The sequence below is a fragment of the Cucurbita pepo genome, chromosome 20 (genome assembly GCF_057944985.1).
Source record: "Cucurbita pepo subsp. pepo isolate OVF chromosome 20, ASM5794498v1, whole genome shotgun sequence".
NCBI classification, from domain to species: Eukaryota; Viridiplantae; Streptophyta; class Magnoliopsida; order Cucurbitales; family Cucurbitaceae; genus Cucurbita; species Cucurbita pepo.
Window position 1 is genome coordinate 2341633 of NC_141817.1, and position 20489 is coordinate 2362121.

At 35.7% G+C, this 20489-nt stretch overlaps 5 protein-coding genes across 6 annotated transcripts; 2 read left to right on the forward strand and 3 right to left on the reverse strand.

Annotated features, from left to right (window-relative positions):
* Positions 1-148: 148 nt before the first annotated feature.
* Positions 149-4872, reverse strand: FMN/FHY (riboflavin kinase/FMN hydrolase). 2 transcript variants are annotated; one of them, XM_023664108.2, is made up of 11 exons: positions 4646-4872; positions 3245-3379; positions 2826-3012; positions 1981-2111; positions 1817-1886; positions 1573-1638; positions 1304-1458; positions 1105-1200; positions 756-907; positions 592-675; positions 149-497 (listed from the first exon to the last, which is right to left on the reverse strand). In XM_023664108.2, the coding sequence occupies exons 2-11, from the start codon at positions 3327-3329 to the stop codon at positions 366-368; spliced, it is 1158 nt and encodes a 385-aa protein (XP_023519876.2). In that variant the 5' UTR covers positions 3330-3379; positions 4646-4872; the 3' UTR covers positions 149-365. The 2 variants fall into 2 exon arrangements, with proteins under 2 accessions (XP_023519876.2, XP_023519879.2); XM_023664111.2 differs by having other exon boundaries at positions 2826-2971; positions 4646-4871.
* A 416-nt stretch (positions 4873-5288) lies between these two features.
* On the forward strand, positions 5289-6770 carry LOC111783210 (syntaxin-124). The gene is made up of 2 exons (XM_023664113.2): positions 5289-6051; positions 6128-6770. The coding sequence occupies exons 1-2, from the start codon at positions 5573-5575 to the stop codon at positions 6558-6560; spliced, it is 912 nt and encodes a 303-aa protein (XP_023519881.1). The 5' UTR covers positions 5289-5572; the 3' UTR covers positions 6561-6770.
* A 641-nt stretch (positions 6771-7411) lies between these two features.
* LOC111782630 (uncharacterized) lies at positions 7412-9080 on the reverse strand. The gene is made up of 2 exons (XM_023663413.2): positions 8347-9080; positions 7412-7910 (listed from the first exon to the last, which is right to left on the reverse strand). The coding sequence occupies exons 1-2, from the start codon at positions 8960-8962 to the stop codon at positions 7516-7518; spliced, it is 1011 nt and encodes a 336-aa protein (XP_023519181.2). The 5' UTR covers positions 8963-9080; the 3' UTR covers positions 7412-7515.
* Positions 9081-12882: 3802 nt separating this feature from the next.
* On the reverse strand, positions 12883-15895 carry LOC111786739 (uncharacterized). Its single transcript, XM_087120393.1, has 5 exons — positions 15731-15895; positions 14935-15241; positions 14713-14835; positions 14251-14541; positions 12883-13473 (listed from the first exon to the last, which is right to left on the reverse strand). The coding sequence occupies exons 2-5, from the start codon at positions 15205-15207 to the stop codon at positions 13267-13269; spliced, it is 894 nt and encodes a 297-aa protein (XP_086976519.1). The 5' UTR covers positions 15208-15241; positions 15731-15895; the 3' UTR covers positions 12883-13266.
* Positions 15896-17120: 1225 nt separating this feature from the next.
* On the forward strand, positions 17121-18949 carry BFN1 (bifunctional nuclease i). Its single transcript, XM_023664211.2, has 8 exons — positions 17121-17457; positions 17544-17651; positions 17745-17800; positions 17881-17964; positions 18119-18214; positions 18311-18375; positions 18445-18518; positions 18636-18949. The coding sequence occupies exons 1-8, from the start codon at positions 17169-17171 to the stop codon at positions 18761-18763; spliced, it is 900 nt and encodes a 299-aa protein (XP_023519979.2). The 5' UTR covers positions 17121-17168; the 3' UTR covers positions 18764-18949.
* The last annotated feature ends 1540 nt before the right edge of the window (positions 18950-20489 follow it).

Sequence of the window (20489 nt, forward strand, 5' to 3'; positions counted from 1 at the left end):
CGTATCGTTAAATTACTATAATTATCGAAAGATATATTTGTTAGATTATCTATACTTTATATAATCGTTTAGATAGTCAAACACTAAAATACATATTTTTCCAAGTTTCGAAAGTAGGTCATATAATAGACCTCAAGTGATATGTAGGTACAACAAAGATCAAAAGATGCCAACATTAATATCGATCGTTACTCTCGAGATCAGAGGATCAAACACACACTTTAAGATTGATTGTACTATAGAAACAACAACAAAATGTAAATGAGAAATCATCCTCCATGATCATAGAATTATGAAGTAAATGAGAAACAATAGGCCACAAAAGTTTGCAATAGAACGTATAGAACTCCTAAAGCATGCCATCTCTAGGCATCATGCTGCTTCAGGTATTGGTCGTCTCTATACTTCGAGTACAGTGGAAGATCAAGAGCTCTTTCTGCAATTCTTCCATCCTCGTGAATCTTAGCTATTAGGCTCTCAAGGTTTGGAAAGTTGGCCTGATTGGTGATAATATTGATGAGATTTTAATGGAGTGACGAGCATAGAAACCCAGAAAATAGAAGAACAAGCTAGTTGTTTTGCAAGTATTACCTCTGGCCGAATGTATCCGACTAGAACAAGTCTCAAGTCCTCATCGTAGAAATCTTCATGGAACTCGTGGAGTAGCCATGGTTCCTGGATCACAATATACAAATATTAACCAGAAAGTGAATGCAGCAACCAACATTAACATTTCTGAACTATTCTACACTTACAATCGTCTTTTCTGCATTGTCGAAAAATGGATTCCATCCGATGCTCGCGACCATTTTAAAGATGCCTCTTGTTGATAAACCAGCCCAACCGAAATAAACGCCTGATGGATGTTCTAAAAGGACATCTGAATATCCTTCTGTGGATAAATTAGCTGGGAAAAGTAAAGCAAGTTTGTAAGTATTATAATGGAAAGAGATCAACTGTAGATATCGAGATTAAGAACAGTTCATAACATTGAGTTTGCCAAACCAGAATTTAGACTATGAGATTAACAAGGAATCAGATAACATAAAGGTTTAAACGACCAGCCTAATGGAAATAAGAACGGTCTATTGAATTCGCACACACCTGTAGGAATCCCAAGAACTTTCGAGCCACGCCCATATCCCTTGACGACGGGACCTCCAATGTACATAGGATTAATTGGTAAGGTGTTCTCTACCCCTATAGTTTAAAGTCAAGAACTGTGACAAATAGATTTATGCATAAAGAAACTCAACTGGAAAGGTTGAGAATTGAGGTAGTTAAAAAGGGTTGTGGTATGTACAATCTTCAAATGGAGGTAGGCCCCATTTCTCAGGCTGAAAGTCAAGCAGTGAATTGATCACCTCATCCGCTGAAGAGTAGAGATTAGTCTTCTTCGGAAGGGATGGTACAGCAATCACCTTCATCCCAGCAGCCTTACCAGCTGCAACACCTGGACTGGTATGCATGTTGAGTAAGAAGAGTACGATGAATCAAAACGTTCATTTGATAACCATTTAGTTTTTTTTCTTTTTTATTCTTGAAAATTAAAGTTCAAATACAGATACTTACACGGAATCCTCAATTACGAGGCACCTTGAGGGTTCGAGATTTAACCTTTTTGCTGCTTCAAGGAATCTATATCAATGAACGCATTGTTAGAACGCATAATTGGATTACTTGAAAAGAAAATACTTCACAAATTTATGAAGAGCAATCGGCCAATGGAAACAGTGAGGCATTGTTAGTTCTTAATGGTTTACTTGCAAAAGAAAACCAAGTTAGAAAGAACCAACAGAAAATAGTTGCATTTTACATTTCAGGAGATGGTTTGGCCGTTGTAACTTCATCGCTACCGATTATCACAGAGAACGAGTCTTTCCAGCCTATACAATAATAACATCAAGAAACTAAATAAATAAATAGAAGCAACAACCAGAACAAGTAAATGGATATGTTATGGTCTTTTAGAAACTATACCCTGATGAAAAGAAATTTTGGACTCTATGTTTTCCCTACTTGAGTTCGAAGCTAATGCCATTGGCACTCTGTGACCAGTGAAATGTTTAATCAACCGGTTTGCTCCTGGAAGTGCTTTAATGTTGCACCATCTGAAGTGGAAATTCCAAAAAGTGTTCTGTTATGGCAAGGATTATATCGTAGACGCATTGCATTTGTGCTATCAACAATCCAATAGAACAATAAAATGCTACTGCATGGTGTGTGCAACTCACCAAGCAATCCCATTACTTGAACACTTTCAATTAATAATACCCTTTACAATACACAATCTGAAATTGAAATCTAGTACTTGGAAAAGAATGATTGCCATGATCCGAACGATGAAACGAAATAATGTTTTCCAATACAATAAAAACCAGGAAGAAATATCAAAAGTAAATTTGAAGGTCGAATAAGAAATAATTAATTGATAAGTGCATAATGCTATTTCTATAACCAAAATCAAATTGACTTGAAATATATATCCAGTTCCAATAATTTTTGAAAAGCTAAAAACCAGTCGTCCAAGATCAGCACGTTGTTGAGGTAACATAAACAACACAATAAGTAAGGTGCCAGCAGTTTATAATCATATTACAAATTTCCACAGGTTGCAACCTAGAAAAATCGAGATGAATTTGGATTGAGCATGCAGTGTCTTCGATTTTTAACTACCATAGTATATCAATCACTATAACAACTTGCAACATGTTGTAAAAACCAAGAAATTTCATTATTGACCTTAAACGGTTGAAAAGCTTATAACCAAGATGAGACGGTTACATGCATTTAAGCGTAGATAGGAAAGAACACTAATTATTTACCTCTCCGCAAACATTGGGGAAACTTGTGACATCAATTCAGTTGATGTGCAAGGAAGCTCGTAATCTTCAATAATAACAGCTGCAGACTCGTATGGCGTCTTCCCCGTAATTCTTAGGGCTTCCCTTCCATCCCATTGCTTTCCATACTTGTCCAAAAAAGATTTTAGAACGTCACTCACTATGCCATCTATTAAGATATGGTGGTAGGGAGGAAGAAATTCAGCAGTGGAGAAAAATTGAAAGTCAAGAACGCTAAAAGTTAACTAAGTTGGTTATATATTTACAATAGAATACCAAGTGACAGATAGATATCACATTTTTCACAAACAGAGAAATTCAATTTCAATGCCTCAAAATAAAGTTGCTGAGAGAAACAAGACTATAAATGTTGATCTACATTGTGAAGAACACAATAGGACCTGTATGTAGAAGTGTGCCATCCAGATCAAGAATAACGCCAGATACAACCATTTTCAGAGGATTTGAGATGGAGCTCTTAATCATTTCACGTTGGTCTCATGAACATAGATCATATTCCCATGGGTGAACCATGCCTAAATAGAAAGAAGATCATCTCAAATCAGTTGCCAGAATCATCATAACAGATACAAGTTGACTACCGCTCTAGTTCGAATGTTGCCACAGTCACAGTCATATTAAATGTTCAAAGAGAACACATTCGGCATGCTGATATACTGAATTGCACCAAACTCGAAAAAAACGGACGATTGAAAAAAATTACGAAAAGAAAAGCACTAGCCAAAGGTTTCTGACACAATCAACCATCCGCTAGAAAGATGACATTTTTAAAAGATTGCAAATTAGAATTTGCTCAACCCATGTTTTTTTTACGAGAGAACGAAACATTCTTTATAATGGTGTGAAAACTTCTATCGAGCAGATGCATTTTAGAAATCTTGAGAGGAAGCCTGAAACGAAAAGTCCAAATAGTACCATATCTGCTAGCGGTAAGCTTGGGCTGTACAAATGGTATAAGAGCGAGGTTCGTGATTCCTAACACAGTATAAGAGTCATGCCTTCAACTTAGTCATGTTAATAAAATTCTCAAATGCTGAACAAAAAAGTTGTGAGCCTTGAAGGTGTAGTCAAAAAGCAACTCAAGTATGGAACAAAGGGTCTACTTTGTTAGAGGGCTCCAGAGAAAGGAGTCGAGCCTCGATTAAGGGAGGCTGTTCGAGGGCTCCATGGACCTCGGAAGAGGTACTATAGAATACTTTGTTCAAGGGGAGGATTGTTGGTGGGGAGTCCCACATCGGCTAATTAAGGGGATAATCATAGGTTTATAACTAAGGAACCAAAAGCAAAAGAGTTTATGTTCAAATTCTGGTATTGTAGAGGTAACTAGTGCTGCAACATCAGATGTATAAATCAAGCTCAGGAACCACCTCCACACCCAAAAAAGTATAAAGTGCTGCGGGTAAAAGATACCCTTTCCCAGTATGAAATTGAGAAGTGCATCCCCTCCACCCCGCAGAAAGGGTTTCGAGAAATTTGCAGAATTGTGTTTCTCTGTCTCTCAAGAGTTAAGAACATAAAATTGTAGGGAAGGTGAATTGAACCAGTATACCCACCGTACCGTGCAGAATATGGAGTCTATATCCACAGGCTTCCCGAAGTCCAAGGAAGTCCAAAAAAATATGTACAACAGTCAACCTAAACCCGTACGACCCAGATTACGAAACGGAATCCTCAAATTTTTAGACAGATAAGAAACAGAAGGTAGTGAAATCAAACAACAATTCGCAGATTATGTTGATCAAAAGAAATGAGGAGAATCCAGGTGCAGCGGAAATTCAAACCTGAGCCTGAGTTGGATGAGTACGACGGATCCGAACAAGATGAAGACTCCTGTGGTAGGGTAGCAGCAGAGCCTGCTACAGATAAAACGAAACAAAAAAACAATAGAAATCTATGAGGAATAATTGTTGTTACAATCACTCCAGCCGGCCAGAGTTCGATCTCCGGCTACAGCTAGTTTCTTTTTTATTAGGCATTTTTTTTGGTTGACCCTTATTCATTAGGCAAATTCATTTGCTTTTACGGAATAAACTTCAACCTTAGTATTTATAATATTCTTTTAAATTAGAAAAATAACTTGGAAAACGACATTCACACTCAGATCGCTTTACTAAAACTTCACACTCTACACTTGTGACGAGAACGTTTTACTACTTTCGACCCCTTCAAACGATCACGGTTGGTTCCATTCGATTAAAAATTAATATTAAAAAAAACCCATAATTGATTTTTTTTTTTATTTTTTTTTTCTTCAATGGGCAATCATGATTCATTTCCAATAGCCTGATTTAGTTATTAATTAGTGGTTGAAATGTTGGGAAGATAGAAAGAAAAACGACCAAGTCAAAGACATGATGAATGACAGGAAAAAAAAGTTTCAATGTTTTGATGAACACAATCCGCCAAGTGGTTGATATTTCCCCCAATCATCCAAAATCTTCATACATTCCATTTGAAATATATCTAATTTCAGCAACTCCCATTCTCAAATCTTCTTAATTTCTCTGTACCCATCTTGGGGTATTGGAGTTTTAACTCTTTTCTCTTCTTATTGGACGAAGACAATTCAGCACAACTTCGTCTAGGAAAAGAAAAGACCAAAATTTTCAACTTTTTTGTCTTAATTTTTTCTTCCCATTTCAAAAAAATTCCCTAAAAAACAAACCCCATTTGGGAGATTTGATTGTACAAACAAAAAACCAGACAAAATGAACGACTTATTCTCGAATTCGTTCAAACAATACACGGATCTGAAGCAACAGGCGTCTGTGGACGGCATGGAGTCTGGGAATGAGACTGTGAATTTGGACACGTTCTTCGAGGATGTCGAGAATGTTAAAGACGACATGAAACAGGTCGAGAATTTGTACAAGAAATTGCAACAGGACAATGAGGAATGCAAGATTGTCCACAATGCCAAGACGATGAAGGAGCTGAGGGGTAGAATGGAGGCCGATGTCGCCCAGGTTCTGAAGCGTGTCAAAATGATTAAAGGCAAACTCGAGGCTCTGGATCGTTCCAACGCCGCTCACCGCAGCCTCCCCGGTTGCGGCCCTGGCTCCTCCGCCGACCGAACCCGAACCTCCGTCGTCAGCGGCTTGGGGAAGAAGCTCAAAGATGTCATGGATGAGTTTCAAGGCCTCAGAGGTCGAATGAACGCCGAATACAAAGAAACCATCGAGCGCAGGTAATGAACCAAAACATATTCAAATAGATTCAGAACATAAAAATGAGAGCTTTTTTGTTATTGGGGGAGGGGACAGGTACTTCACAGTGACAGGGCAGAAAGCCGACGAAGAGACAATAGAGAATTTGATTGCAAGTGGGGAAAGCGAGAGCTTCCTCCAGAAGGCAATTCAAGAACAGGGGAGGGGTCAGATAATGGACACAATCTCAGAGATTCAGGAGCGACACGACGCTGTGAAGGAGATAGAGAAGAATTTGTTAGAGCTGCATCAAATTTTCTTGGACATGGCGGCGCTGGTCGAGGCACAAGGGCACCAGCTGAACGACATCGAGAGCCATGTCGCGCATGCGAACTCGTTCGTGAGAAGAGGAACAGAGCAGCTTCAGGAAGCCAGAGAGATACAGAAGGACTCGAGGAAGTGGACTTGCTATGCCATTATCTTGGGGGTTGTTCTTATTATAATCATCCTCTTCCCGATCTTGACTACAATTTTACCTCATTTGTTGTAGAAAGCTTCTTGCTTTGCTTTCTAAAAAAGACCCCTCCAACAAAAATTGTTTCAATTCGTTTCTCTCATTCAAATTGGCGTCTTCTGAGGGTGTGTTGGTCGGTACGTAGCTGTAAATGTGTGTGTTCTTAGTTGCTGGAAACAAAACAACAACAGAATGTTTGTATAGCCAAAGATCCAATACAATTTTATCACTTTCTTTTTATTTTCTTATTTTTAAATGCTTGCATGTATGGTTGCTTACTTCTTAAGCTTGTACATTTCCCTTTTAAATTTTTTTTTTTTTAAAAAAAAAAAAAAAAACTTAAATTACAGGTTCTTGGTGGAATTAAAATGTCAAATGAATATTTAAAATTTTATTTTATGTAGTTAAATTTTTTCAAGATTTTTTAGATAAAAAATTAGACTAATTAGATACTTACTCCATAATTAAACATTATTAAATTTATAATTTAATTCACAATTATTTAATTTATATTTAATTCACAATTATTGACAAAGAAAAACAATAGAAACTACACCACTAGAGATTTTTTTTTATTTATTTAATTATTACAAATTTGGGTTAGAATTTAGACCATAAAAAGTAAAAAATTTGTATGGTTTAATAAAGTTATTTATGATAACTATTATTTATCATGAGATTTAATCTAATTTTTAAATTTTGTAATTTAATATTTTTATTTTTACAAATAAAAATAAAAAAGTAATATATGAACGCCAATAATCCCATTGTTTTTTTTATAGGGAAAGAAAAAAAAAAAAAAAAAAAAAAAAAAAAAAAAAAAAAAAAAAAAAAAAAACTTAATACAAACCTAAGTAGCTAGTATAGGACACCTTCTATAATTATGATTTAATTTTTTTTTACAAATAAAAATAAAGTAATTAATTTCGTATATTTGGACCAATCAAAATTTACCAGAAAGGAAGAAAAGCTTCCAAAGGAGACTGTAAATTCAGTTATCTCCATGGTTCACCATCTCCCAGTACTTCTTCAACGACTGCTCCCTCTGCAACCTCATCTCCTCGTTGAACCTTCTTATGAAATCCTCCACTCGCCGGTTCAAATCGTCCTGATTCATCGATGGCTCTTTCCTCAGCTTCATCGCCTGAGCAGACGCATTCACCGGCGTCAATGCCTGATTCGTCCGGTCCTTGAAAGTCTCCGATTTCTTCACCGCTGACGACTCGACCTCGCCGGCGCTCATCTGACGGTAGTGATTCTCCCACGTCTCGCACTTTCTCATGTGCCTGCTCAACGGCATTGCTCTGCCTTCCGTTATCGCCTTCCACGTGTTCTCTAGCGTCTCGTGCCGTTTCGCCTTCGATATTACTCCCAACGTCTTTCCGCCTGAAACAGATTTCACCGGTAAACAGATCAGCGATCAGAATATTTTATTGTTTATCCGTTATGAGAAATTTTGGACCTAACAATCCTTATGGCTGTGTTTGGCCTTTTGCCCTTTCTTATTGTTTGTAAATTTGTGCGTGAAAACGACGCTCACATTGCACAACGCAAGTGGTAGCTGTATGGTTATAGTCAGTCTCTGTTCATTTATGACATGCCAAAGTTGATATTTATTTCATAGCGTAAAAGAGACGTAAAGAAACTGACTACAGCGCCGGCTATTTCTCCCCGACGCCGACCAAAAAGTTGTTCGAGTTTGATTCTCACTGTTTATCAAATTAATTACTAGGTAACCTAATGCTTGCTTGCAGTTTTTAAAAGAAGTGCGAAATTGATATGAAATTGATATGAAATTGAAATGAAATCGATTAATCATTACCTTCAGGACTCGATTTCGCCGATTTACGGTGGCTGAATCTGGAAGAAACGAGTGGTTTCTCTGGCAATCTCATCCTCTCCGGCGAATTCCAGATCGGATTGGCCGATATGATGAATTTGTCCTCATCCTCTGCTTCAGCTTCAACAGAGCTAATCGCTTCCGAAACAATTACTTCTTCTCTCGGCAAGATCACCGCCTTCACTTCCGGAACAATTACTTCTTCAATCGGCGAATCTATCGCATCGATAGTCTTCACTTCCGAAACAATCAGTTCATCTCTCTGTTCGTAAACCGCCGGCGATTCTACAGTAGTGAAATCCGAAACAATCTCCCTGTATCCGATATCCTCCGGAGCCTTATTTGCAGAAGGAATCTCAACGTAAGCGTCGGCTTCCTTCTGGTTGAAGCGAGAGGAGGCGACGATGGAGATGATGATGCCGTTGATGATAATGTAAATGTAAGGAGGCCTCAGGCAAGAAATCATGGAGTTCCAAATCAGAGGCACATAAAGAACGGAAAACTCAACAACCAAAGGAACGGAGACCTTCAGAGCCAGAGCCAAGGAAACAACTCCGGCCGACATCAATAGAGCCTTCAAAGAGAGCAACCACGCCATTTTTCCTTCTTGTTTGTAGTAGTTATCTGAGACTTCGCCGGTGATGTAGCCGGTCGGAGATGAAAAGACTCAGAGTGTCCTTATTTGAAGTGCAGATGTGGTGTGGGCTTATCGTTCAGTTCGCAATTCATTTATATAGAGACGGAGTGAAGGGACACGGTTTGAAACGGAATATGAACCGTTGGATTAGACATTGGGAATGAGCTGGGGAAAGATGAACGGCTGATAATGAAGAACTAGAAAGTACGTGGAGAGTTGAATTGGGTCGAATAATCCAAGCGGTTTAAGGGTGGCCCAGAATTTAAAGAAGTGGAAACAAAATAAATAAAGAGAAGCATTGAAGTGATGGTGTCATAAAAAGAGATATTTAATTATTTATTTGTTCATTTAAAGAACCATTAAAATCCATAAAGATTAATATGAACGTGGAGCCATATGTTTTCAAATATTAAAAAAAAAAAGTAAATAAATTATATGCCCATCATATATATAAGAGTAATCTTGATAATAAAACCATAGGTTATAAATATAAATAACATATTTATTCAATAAAAAATAATAATGAATATAATAAAGCTTTGAAATTATGATAACAAATTTGGTGGCCATCTTTTGAATTATTAATTACAGATGGGCAGCCACAACTTGGTCTTAAAGTTACGCTTTACTGCCATTTTAGCCATTTTACAACCTCAGCCAACACCTTTGTTTTTATATATATATATTATTATTATTTTAGTATATTCATAAAGATATCCCCATCCTCAACGGTCGTTTAATTGACCGTTACTCCCGGTGGCTGTTCCAGGATCCTGAAGCGGTGGCCCACCGGTTCCGCCATGGCCTTCCTCCGCCATCACACATGTGCCACTGCTTCCGCCACCGCACACGACCTCCCCTGCCGACCACGGACTTCATTCAATTCTATGCATTCAATGGATAAGCTTTCTTCTTTATTAAAAATAAAAATAAAAACTTTTTTAAAGATGTCAGATTCATAATTTTCCTTTTTTTTTTTTTTTTTTTTTGATTTACCTCTTTGGAAGTATTTATATATTTTATTTATATGGATTTATTTAATCATTCTTATATTCACCATATTTTCTAATTATTAGATTCATTCTCGACCGGAACATTTGATATAAATAAATGCATGAATTTAGTACACTGTAGCATGCGAGAAAGCAACGTCTTATAGGATTCGAATCAAGATTTAAAATTTGAATCCAATAACTGCTGACCTCGATATTCTCATGCAGCTTTCTTTGTTTTTATGTCTAAGTGAAGGGCTTTATCCATCTGCCAAAAAGTGCCAGGTTTTAGTGAAGATCCGCTCATATGCTGCATATGAGGGGTTGTAAAAGTTGGGCTCATGAGTTAGTGATCAAGGGAAAAATGACCCGTTAGTTTCTTATCTTTCTAAAGTGAAGCTACCTTACTCGTAGCTCCCTATTGATATAAAACGGGATGAATGAAGGAAGAAAAACAAAATAAGAAGCAAGTCTTGAGGGAGTAAAGAACTCCCGGTATGTGGTTTTCGCGCCAAATGCGATCAACTGTCCTTCCTTTATAGATTTGTCTACTATAACTCCACTCAGCTAACAAAGTTCATTCCGTATTCAAAGTGGAGCTACCGTACAAACCTGAATATCTATAAAAACGAAACGGAAATAGTTTTAGCTGAAGCCGAAAGGTATCCTAAAGAAATGGTAGCACCACAATCCACCTAGAAGCAACCATTAGAAATTGTTCCGGCGACAACGGCATAGGAAAGTTCAGGATCATCACTTGTAATACGAACATATTACCTACTTGCCTTGAAGTAGTGAAAAATATCTCCACGTACCAATAAGACATGCTTTTATTACCACTGACTCGATTCTATAAACTTAAAAGTTAAGTGTATTTAATTTGGATTAATTCTATGTTCAATCATATTTTATAAATTTTCTTAAAAAAAAAAAAAACTAAAAGCGTAGATATAGAAAAATAATTATTTTTAAGACCAAATGTTTGACCATCTCCCTACTAATTAACTTAATTAAGTAACTAAACTCACCATTAAAATTTGAAAATGTGTATTATACAACGATTTAATTAATCAAAATTAAAAATATTCACCGAAAAAGGAAAAAGAAAGTACACGTGGGCCATGTTAATTAGTTAAGTCCATTCAAGTCAACCTCGAAGAATGTTGACTTTTATATTAAAATGTTAATGAATTTACACGTATTGGAGATCATCTCAATCGGTCAGATTAGGTTAAACAAATAATTTTGATTAATTAAAAGGGAATGCCTTGTTAATATATAATAACAAAACACTTTCTACCATACCTTAAATGAAATATTAAGATTAGATTAAACAAATAATTTTGCTGTTATTGTTCAATCTCATTATTCATTATTCAAACCTTTACAATTAATAAATATATTTAAAAAACCATGTTAACCTATTTCTGTGACCCCATTTAACGACGCAATAAATAAATTTCTAACACATTTTAATGGTTAAAATTTTCCCTTTAAGATTTTTCATATATAAATAATGAAAATAAAAATTCATAGTAAATATTAAAAATACTATAATGGAATTAAATATATGTATATTGAAACAGTGTGAAAATATATATTTTCCTTTTGAAAATTCAACTACATGCATTAATTGTAACAACATTAAAATAATAAATGAGAAAAAAAAAAAAAAGTGAAAACTACATGTATATTTATTATGAAAATGTTGTGGTCGAGCGGGATATGTCGGAATCTGCTCCAAAATTGATGGGTCCAAAATAAAGGCATTTTTTAAAATCAAAATGATTTGACACCAAAAATGTTTATCTAATCACTTAATTTATGAAGTTAATTGATGTTTTACGCGTTTAAATGGAAGCAACCGACTTTAATTTTGGATTAACTGTTTGGACTTTCAGGTTGACTTAATTACTTGTTCATTAAGCTAACGTTAATTGGTAATTAGGTAAATTAATATTTAAAAAAATTAAAAGAAAATATAAATTTGGTTATTATATAATAATACAACTTTAAATTAGAATATGGGTCAAAATCAGTTCGTTTCCAGTGAAAGGAGAATGAAAGGAGGAAGAAGCTTCGTGTATGGTTGTGGAGGAAGAAAAAATAGAAAAAAAAAAAAAAAAAATTGGGTATGGCAGTTAGTGAAGGTAGTTAGCAAAGTAATAAATTTAAATATTTAAAAAATGACACGTATATTATTATAAAAGTCTATAATGTAATTATATTATTGAAGTTAATGATGTTGTAATTTTTTAAAAAATTGTTAAAGACTCTATTATAATTCTTTTTTTTTTTAAAAAAACCCCAAAGTCCATTCTTTCACATTGAAAAATATATGTGGTAATAATAAATTTTATCCATAAATCTAGAGGTAATTGGATTAGGACAGTGGAGTGACGTAGGAAGCTTGTGGGAAATTTAATTAAAGCACTTTAAATCGAAATAAAAGGACAAATAGTTTGTTAACCAAACCGCTGAAAGATGGCAGTACAAAACATACCGACAATCCCAATAAACCCGGTTGCCGGTAAAATTGTCAACGAAGATGGACAGTGACGACACGTCGGATGAGATTGAGGGAGCATTATCCGGGGACGAAACTGGCACGAATGGCGAAATGTGGAAATTATTAAAAGAGTTTTAAAAAAATTAATAATTATTATTTTTGGGACGTCAAAGTAGATGGTCCTGTCCAGCTAGTTATTTCTATTACACTGCCGCCGTAACTGACCCACCGTCCATGCTTCCATTGACTGACGCGTGTCCGTGTCAGTACCACGGGAGTATATTCCCCGCCAGCTGAGATTAATTCTTCCCATCTCTGACCTAATTTTAGGTTTTAGTTTACTAATTCCTCTGGATGATTAGGGGTAGGGGTAGACTCCATTTAACACTATCTCTATCTGTACGAGCTCTTATAGAAAAACTAAAAATAAAGTTACGAGAGTTTAGACTCAAAGTGGATAATATCATACCATATTACAATTGTGGAGGATCGTGATCCTTAACACCCACTAGACTTTCTTACGTCGGTGGCCACGGATGGTTCAAAGGCCATTTCCACGAATTCAACAAAAGAATTGTCTAGTCTCGATTCTGCTTCCTTGATTACACATTTTTCAACTTCTGTTGAAGACAACCAGACTGAAAGTGAGCAAAGAACAGATCTTCCACAAGGTTCATAAATACCGTTCAGACATGGAACACTCATCAAACACTAACTTCAACTCATTTCTCTGTCAAAGATTTTCATCAAACCTACTTCCAGCGTTAATCGTTCTTTTTCATTTTCAGTTTTCTTTCAACTTCTCCACTGTAAGGTCCAACATGGAAGGCATACTGCTGAAAAACAGAGAACACAATCATCTCTAAACATATCAACACGTTCTGGAACGCCTCTTCGACTTGCTCAACGTCTAACCAGATGTGGGTTGACCCAATAATGCCCAGTGCAACAAGTATATCTAGCACCACACCCTGAATAGTGGATGGCATGTCAATATGAAGTATGAACAGTAACATAATTACGGAAACGAATTCAATGAAGGACAGAAGACGGGAAATTGTTCATATTCCTTAACAATACATGTGGGAATTCAGAGAATAGAGACAAATTAAAACAATTAGATGCCAAAAGTATATATACCGACAATGGATGAAACTATTGGGAAAAACTAGGTTCTGCTGAAAATAACAAAATTCTGTATCCTACTGACTCGAGTGAATTTGCATCAGTGCTAAAAATTCGTTACAAATCTTTGTCCACGGGTTATCTGACATAAGTTGGTTGCACATTACCTTCAGCACCCATAATTTAAGGAAAAGTAAAAAATACATGGGGAAAAAACTGGTATAGGCAAAAGGGCAGACAGAAACATGCGCTCAAAATAAAGTTGGAACTCCAAACAATGCCTTCCTGGTCCTAAACTTGCCAAAAAAAAAAAAAAAAAAAAAAGCTTCTTTGTCCTCTTTGGGCTTTCCCTTTCGGGCTTCCCCTCAAGGTTTTTAAAACGCGTCTGTTAGGGAGAGGTTTCCACACTCTTACAAAGAATGTTTTGTTCCCCTCTCCAACCGATGTAGGATCTCACAATTCACCCCCCTTGGGGGCCAGCATTTTCGGTGGCACTCGTTCCCCTCTCCAATCGATGTGGGATCTTGCACTTAGTACTATTTGTTTTGGGGAGTGATTAAAAAAAATATATATATATGCAAGCTTGCTTATTCATGGCAAAAGCTCTGAATTAGCCGTTTTACCTGCCAATAGGAGAAGAATACAATCCCTTTAATGCACATGAACTTGGCCAATGGATTGTGTGGTTTAAGCTCCTTGGCGAAAACATGGTAGAAGACAACCAGAGAGTACATTGCCAGAGAAACTGAAATGTTAAGGATGATGGTAACCGTCCATCTTAACCAGCTAGGATACATTCTCAATAGTTGCAGTGTTATCATCAAAATAGAGCAAACAGGGCGGATGACAACAAATTGCCATGTCCAATGCTTGAGAAGTAATAGATGCCGATGGTCCAAACGGACAGTTTTAGGCTGCAAGTTTTTCATCACAAACAAAAGTTAAGGTATATGAAAGAACGAATAGAAAAGATCAAGAAGAAAGCGGTGGTACGATGTCCTAAAGCCCCAATAGAAAGGAAAACGGAATCCAATTGATCCCAGTGATAACTGCTTAGTCCAACTCAATACATTCCATTTTTGTACCTGAAATAGTGTTATTGGAAACGAATGATGAATTTCTCTTCCTTTGATTTCATCCGGAATAATATTGTTGCTCATCGATATATTCAGATAGCTATACATCAAAGCCAAGAACTTAGCAATTACCTGACATTCAGCACACATACAGGCAAGAGGCAATTACTATTAACTCAACTTGAGTAGGCACAGGGCAAAGTGAAATTAAACCATGTTGAAAAAACTCACCAGAGCTTCATAACATTCCTTAACAGAATCTAAGAACATGAAGAATTCCTTGCTCCCCTTGATATGTAGCAAACCCACAAATGAGTCAAGTGCATATAAGGGAGCCATTAATATAATAATAACTATGGCCTTTTGCTCCTTAGGGTTCTTCCAGTAAAAGAGATGCTGAGATAATAACTGCACGGTGTAATGCATTGTCAACATCACGCAGAATCCAGATCCTAATACAGTCAGCTGTTCAGGATTCAAAGTGGATAAAGTGGCGAAATCCATTATTCCACAGAAGAAAGAAAACCTATGGAAGAATCTGCAAAAAGAACATAGGAAAATCAATATACTTATATTAAGCTAAATGCCATATACGGTCGTTTTAACTTGATTTCTAAATGATATTGGGAAAACAGTTCCTAGAATCAGCAATAACAAATACCGTTCAACCTAATTACTAATTATGGCTATTTGCGTTCTTAAAATAACTCAACATGTGCTATCAACATAAACAATCTGAACTGCAGAAACAAATAGAAACGCAAATTTATTCCCTGGGAGAATATACACCGTACAGCTGCAAATTCTCGGTTTCGAGCTTATGGATAATTTAAAGCAATTTGCAGGGCAAAGTTAAAGAAATTACGCAAAATCCAGGAAGGTTTCACTTTCGGCGATCAGTATTTGGGATTTTGGGGGTGAGGGGCCAACGGAAGCTGAGAACTAGCCTAGACTTTCAGATTCGTTGCGATCTAGCCGAAGTTGTAGTTAATATGAATAGATAAGATAAAAGGTTTTGATTACTCACTTCGAATCGGAATGGTTCGTTGCAGTTGGTTCTGCTCCTTTACAGCGGAAAGTTGCCCCTGAGTGGCGCGCCGATCAAATTACAGAGAATGGGGAAGACGAAGGAGATTGACCCAGAAATTGTTCAGCAGCGGTACCATGATTGGCAAGTGATGGTAAATTTTAATACAAAAATTTTAATCTGACTTTTTTAACAATTAAAATTTATGGAAGTTTTGTCAGACTAATTTCAGCACAATTTGGTGTATCACACAATTTTGTTTTAGGGATTTAATTATTTTTAATATAAATTGAGATTGTTTTTCCATTATTTTTTTACTATGAATTTCACATTTATTCTAGATCAAACTTTTATTAATTAAAAGTATTTAAAAAATGTTTTTTTTTTTTTAATTTTGAAAACAAAAAGTAGATATCATTAATTAAATTATAAAAAATATTCTTAATGCTTCATTTCAACTTGTTTGAGTGCCATAGAAGAACACTGACTCTCTGGTATGATATTGTCTAGCTCTCATGTTTTGCTTTGGGTTTCTCCAAAATGCTTCATACTAATGGAGTTAGTATTCCTCATTTATAAACCCAGGATCATTTCCTAAATTAGTCGACATGGGACTTTCATCATCCAACAGCCCCCTCCCCTCCCACCTTGTCTTACCGTTGGCACGGAGTTAGTTAGGGTTTCTTCCTAGAGTCTTGCCATGATCGTGCACTCGATGAAAGAGCTTTACAAACGACATTGCCCTTCTTCACTCACGTGATATTGCTGGATCGAGCTTTTGCCCATTGTCTAACCCCTCGTAGGAGTCTCAGCTGTGTCTTAGTCCCAGTGTGGCTGATCATCCGAAAGGATCAGCTAAGCATCATTATTTGGTCAGCTTTTACCTGACCAACGACCTAATACTATGCAGGCTCATCAACACAACGCTTTTTTGCTTGATTCAGGATTTGGTCCGAATAGTTCGATAGATTCTCACTCGTTACGCAGTTGTTCGCCACTTTATTCTCAATTGTTTGAAAGGTGAGACAAACTATCTTAGTTAGGAGCCTCTTTTCCTTCCCCTCAACTCCCAACAAACAACGTTGGACTTGACTTGTATATGCTAAGCATATCCTTCTAAGTCAAGATTAAACTCAGATTTTGAGTATGATCGAGTTCGACCGTAATCCAATGAACAACTCTTAAAGATAAAGCAAAACCAGTGAGCATCTGTTTGAGGGCTTAATAAAATTCCCCCAACTTGCTTGGCGTCACAGGCTTGTGGTGCTTTAAAAATGAGCCAATATTTCAACCCAATTGCTTGCACTCAAACAACACCTCTTATAATAATAACAATTATACAATTATACAATTACAATACAATACACCTGCGTGTCTTTATCTGCATATATTTATATTTATAGCCCAACTTTCCGTTCGCCATTGATCTGGAACAAAAATGTGGCTCTTTAGATTTCTGGTTTTGCTCTGTTTTACCTTCCTTCTCCTGCCTAGTGCTCAAGGATGGAGCAAAGAAGGCCATGTCCTAACATGTCAAATTGCCCAGGAGCTCCTGAATCCAGAGGCAACAGAGGCAGTTCAAGCTCTGCTACCTGAAAGCGCCGGCGGGAATCTCTCGGCGATGTGTGTATGGGCTGACCAAATCCGACGCTGGTCTAAATACCGGTGGACCAGTCCCCTTCACTACATCAACACGCCGGACAATGCCTGTTCTTTCCTCTACAAAAGTATCTCCCTCCTCCTTCTCCTTTTCCTGTAAAACCAAAAATCTTCTTCTTCCCATTACTCAATTAAAACGCTGCGTTTTCTTCAGGGGATTGCCATAACACTGCCGCCCAGCTCAACATGTGCGTCGCCGGTGCCATTCGGAATTTCACCACTCAACTCACTGCCTTCCCAAAACAAGGCCCCGACGCTAAAAGTAAGTCACCCAGACCCGACCCGACCCCGACCCCGACCCGGGTCCGAGAATATATTTAAAGACGGCGGTTTCTTTCTTTATTGGTTTTTGCAGATAACTTGACGGAAGCGTTACTGTTTTTATCGCACTTCGTTGGGGATATTCATCAGGTAAAGTTATTGAAAAAGAAAATGTTAATTTTAATTAATTATGTTAATGTTAATTAATTTTTTAATTTATTAATTTTCAGCCACTGCACGTGGGATTCACGAGCGATGAGGGAGGGAACACCATAGAGTTACGGTGGTACCGCCACAAGTCCAACCTGCACCATGTAAGACCTAAACACATATTAATTACAAGTAATTCTTGTCGAATTTCCAGTTAATTTTTTTTTAAAAAAAAAATAAAAAGTAATTTTTGTTATTTAATAATAATAATAATAATAATAATAATAATAATAATAAAAGAAAATTGGAGGGATGCAGGTATGGGATAGGGAAATTATTGTTACAGCCCTGGCAGATTACTACGACAAGGACACAGGCCTCCTCCTAGAAGACCTACAGAGGAATTTAACCCATGTAATTAATACAATTATTTTCCATTAATTACCCTAAAATAAGTTTATAAGTTATTATTATTATTACTTATTTAATATAAAGTTTCAATTTTGACAGGGAATTTGGAGCGATGATGTTCCGACATGGGAGCGTTGTGTTAATGTTAATTCATGCATAAACAAGTATGTTTTTTTATTTATTTACTTATTTTAAGGATGCTTATTATTATTAATTTTTGTGTGTGAAATTAGTTGGGCTGAGGAGAGTATAAAATTAGCCTGCACGTGGGCATACGAAGGAGTTGAAGCTGGCATGACTTTGTCAGGTATGTAATTAACAAGTAAATAATATCATTAATCAATTTTAAGAAACTTTTAAACAAAAATTAGTTTTTTATTAAAAAAAAATGAAAACCCTAATTAATGTCGTTTTATGTCGGCAGAGGATTACTTCGATTCAAGGTTGCCAATTGTAATGGAACGATTGGCTAAAGGTGGGGTCCGGTTGGCCATGCTTTTGAACCGGGTTTTTTCTGAAAACCCTAAAGGAGGATTCGGCTCCTCAATTTGATTATTTTGACAACGCATTTTAATATTAGCCAATATTTGTAATAGTTCACATAGTTTGACCATAGCGATTTATTCATAATTTTCATAACTTTTAGTTTAAATAGTTTAATGTACATAATATATAGTTTAATCAAATCATTACTATATCCACTTAATTTAAAAAATTATATAAATATTCTTTCGAGTACTGGAAGCCTTTATTTATTTAATTTCAATAAAGAAAGTGAAAGGAAGGTTGTTTCGGGGAGAACTTTGTCGATTACTTCGATCTAATCGTTGCTGGAGTTAGTGTAAATTATGATGTATCGCTGGGATCTCTCGAGTTCTTTGTTGTTTCAATCTGTATATTCCTTTATAAAAATACGTAATGAACTTTAGGATAAATATAACCCCATGAAAAGAAGGGAGTGATGTTCTTCGGATGTAATCATAACATAAGCTAAAAAGGGTTAAAGCATACCATTTTGAGCTCATCATGACTCATCTTTTTATTAATTAATTCTATTAAGTACCTTATAAGACATTTATAATAATAAAAAATAACTCATAAATATATTAATCCAATCATTTTAATTTATATTAGTTGAGTATTCAAAGATATTTCATCGAGTTATTTTTTTATTTAAGGAAGGAATTTTATAAAAGATATTTCGAAAAGATTGAGTGATGGGCATTTCCATCCACTTATTATATTCAAGGATAACAATTTTTTATTTTTTTTTTATTTTAAATTTTAAAAAAATATCTCTTTCCAAAAAAAGAAATCAGTATTTATTCTTTATTTTGTTTTTATTAGAACCGCGAATTTATGCGGTATAATCTTTATTATATACACTTAATTTTTTTTTTCTATCTTCACTATTATTTAATGAATATCTTTATGGAGGGTTGAATCGTGACATTTTTATTGAACAACTTTATAGTTTTGTTTTTACGAATTTTAATTTATGTGTGATGTTCTGAGAAGACGTTGTATGATGATAAGATTGATTAATATCTTAAATTTCGTGGGTTCACATTATGACATGTATATTCATTCAACGAGTTTATTGGTTCTTTTGATTATTGATCATACACGTCAAAATCGATCTTTTTCGACTACTTGTTGGTAGTTTAATTACATCTCTTGTTCTATTGGTGTTGTTGCTCAGATTATAAACAAGTCATGTGAAGCTCATTTAATTACCGTGAAAAAATTCTTCGATATATGACGAGCACTCTCGATTTTGGTTTGTAATATAAACACGTTACAACAAATTTGGTGGGTAACATAAATTACAGATAATATATAATAGTTTTTTTTTTTTTTTTTTTTTTTTTTGAACTCAACGCCATAATAATTAGACAGTAAAGAGACTAAACTAACACTAGCAAATATTAAAAAAAAAAAAAATAGAGGTTTCGTGTAAGATCCCACATGAGTTGGAGAGGGACGAAAATCTCACATGAGTGAAAGAGAAGAATTAAACGTTTATTACAAGAATGTGAAAAACTCTTTTTAGTAGACTATATCTACCAACTAGGTCACTAACGAGTGAATTGTGGGAACGCCTCTAATGAATGTTTCATTTCTTTCTTCGACTGAGGTAGAATCCGGTGTGAAACAATTCTTAATCCATAATTCATATGGAAATTCTGTTGCAAAATTTGTTTTTTTCGCTTCAATTCAATTAAGAAAAAAGAAAAAATTATTAGGGTAAGCATGATGTAAGAGTTGCATGTTGAAG

What these genes read in the sequence shown, in the direction of transcription:
- LOC111782630 (XM_023663413.2), bottom strand. Translation starts at nt 8,962, where the DNA reads ATGGCGTGGTTGCTCTCTTTGAAGGCTCTATTGATGTCGGCCGGAGTT. An exon ending in GGCGAAATCGAGTCCTGAAG is followed by an intron (nt 7,911 to 8,346) that starts GTAATGATTAAT and finishes AATCTGTTTCAG; the next exon opens with GCGGAAAGACGTTGGGAGTA.
- LOC111783210 (XM_023664113.2), top strand. Translation starts at nt 5,573, where the DNA reads ATGAACGACTTATTCTCGAATTCGTTCAAACAATACACGGATCTGAAG. An exon ending in AAAGAAACCATCGAGCGCAG is followed by an intron (nt 6,052 to 6,127) that starts GTAATGAACCAA and finishes GGGAGGGGACAG; the next exon opens with GTACTTCACAGTGACAGGGC.
- LOC111786739 (XM_087120393.1), bottom strand. Translation starts at nt 15,207, where the DNA reads ATGGATTTCGCCACTTTATCCACTTTGAATCCTGAACAGCTGACTGTA. An exon ending in AGGAATGTTATGAAGCTCTG is followed by an intron (nt 14,836 to 14,934) that starts GTGAGTTTTTTC and finishes GCTGAATGTCAG; the next exon opens with GTAATTGCTAAGTTCTTGGC. An exon ending in TATTCTTCTCCTATTGGCAG is followed by an intron (nt 13,474 to 14,250) that starts GTAAAACGGCTA and finishes TCCACTATTCAG; the next exon opens with GGTGTGGTGCTAGATATACT.
- BFN1 (XM_023664211.2), top strand. Translation starts at nt 17,169, where the DNA reads ATGTGGCTCTTTAGATTTCTGGTTTTGCTCTGTTTTACCTTCCTTCTC. An exon ending in CTGTTCTTTCCTCTACAAAA is followed by an intron (nt 17,458 to 17,543) that starts GTATCTCCCTCC and finishes CGTTTTCTTCAG; the next exon opens with GGGATTGCCATAACACTGCC. An exon ending in TACAGAGGAATTTAACCCAT is followed by an intron (nt 18,215 to 18,310) that starts GTAATTAATACA and finishes CAATTTTGACAG; the next exon opens with GGAATTTGGAGCGATGATGT.
- FMN/FHY (XM_023664108.2), bottom strand. Translation starts at nt 3,329, where the DNA reads ATGATTAAGAGCTCCATCTCAAATCCTCTGAAAATGGTTGTATCTGGC. An exon ending in TCCCCAATGTTTGCGGAGAG is followed by an intron (nt 2,112 to 2,825) that starts GTAAATAATTAG and finishes TTTCCACTTCAG; the next exon opens with ATGGTGCAACATTAAAGCAC. An exon ending in AGTTCTTGGGATTCCTACAG is followed by an intron (nt 908 to 1,104) that starts GTGTGTGCGAAT and finishes TACTTTTCCCAG; the next exon opens with CTAATTTATCCACAGAAGGA.